Source organism: Suricata suricatta, chromosome 9, assembly GCF_006229205.1.
Source record: "Suricata suricatta isolate VVHF042 chromosome 9, meerkat_22Aug2017_6uvM2_HiC, whole genome shotgun sequence".
NCBI classification, from domain to species: Eukaryota; Metazoa; Chordata; class Mammalia; order Carnivora; family Herpestidae; genus Suricata; species Suricata suricatta.
In genome coordinates, this window is record NC_043708.1 from 139,798,284 (window position 1) to 139,798,592 (window position 309).

General features: G+C 70.6%; 1 protein-coding gene across 2 annotated transcripts in view; it reads left to right on the plus strand.

Annotated features, from left to right (window-relative positions):
* The first annotated feature begins 211 nt into the window (after positions 1–211).
* IREB2 (iron responsive element binding protein 2) overlaps positions 212–309 on the plus strand; it is a 43,178-nt gene continuing 43,080 nt past the window's right edge. For both annotated transcript variants that reach the window (XM_029950602.1, XM_029950603.1), the window contains exon 1: positions 212–292. In XM_029950602.1, coding sequence (XP_029806462.1) covers positions 274–292 — 19 coding nt within the window. In that variant the 5' untranslated portion in view covers positions 212–273. The remainder of the gene's footprint in view (positions 293–309) is intronic.

The window sequence follows — 309 nt, forward strand, 5'->3', positions numbered from 1 at the left end:
GACACTCGAGGCCGCAACCCAGCAACGCTCCGCCTTCCCGAAGCGCCGCCCCTTGTCTTTCCTTTGTTTCCTCGTCCGAAGATCTCGCGACAGTCGGACGGCAAATCCCGCGAGCGCTGCCCGGCCCGGCGCTGCTGCTCTCGCGGTGTTTGCGCGAGACTACCCCTTGCCTGCTCCCCAGCCAGCCCGCCCGCCTTCCTCCCTCTCCCCGCCCGGCCTCCCCCGCCTTCCCCCGCCGGCCCCCTCCCCGCAGGGATACTATGGTCTCCGGAGATGGACGCCCCAGCTGCAGGTCAGGTTCCGACCGCG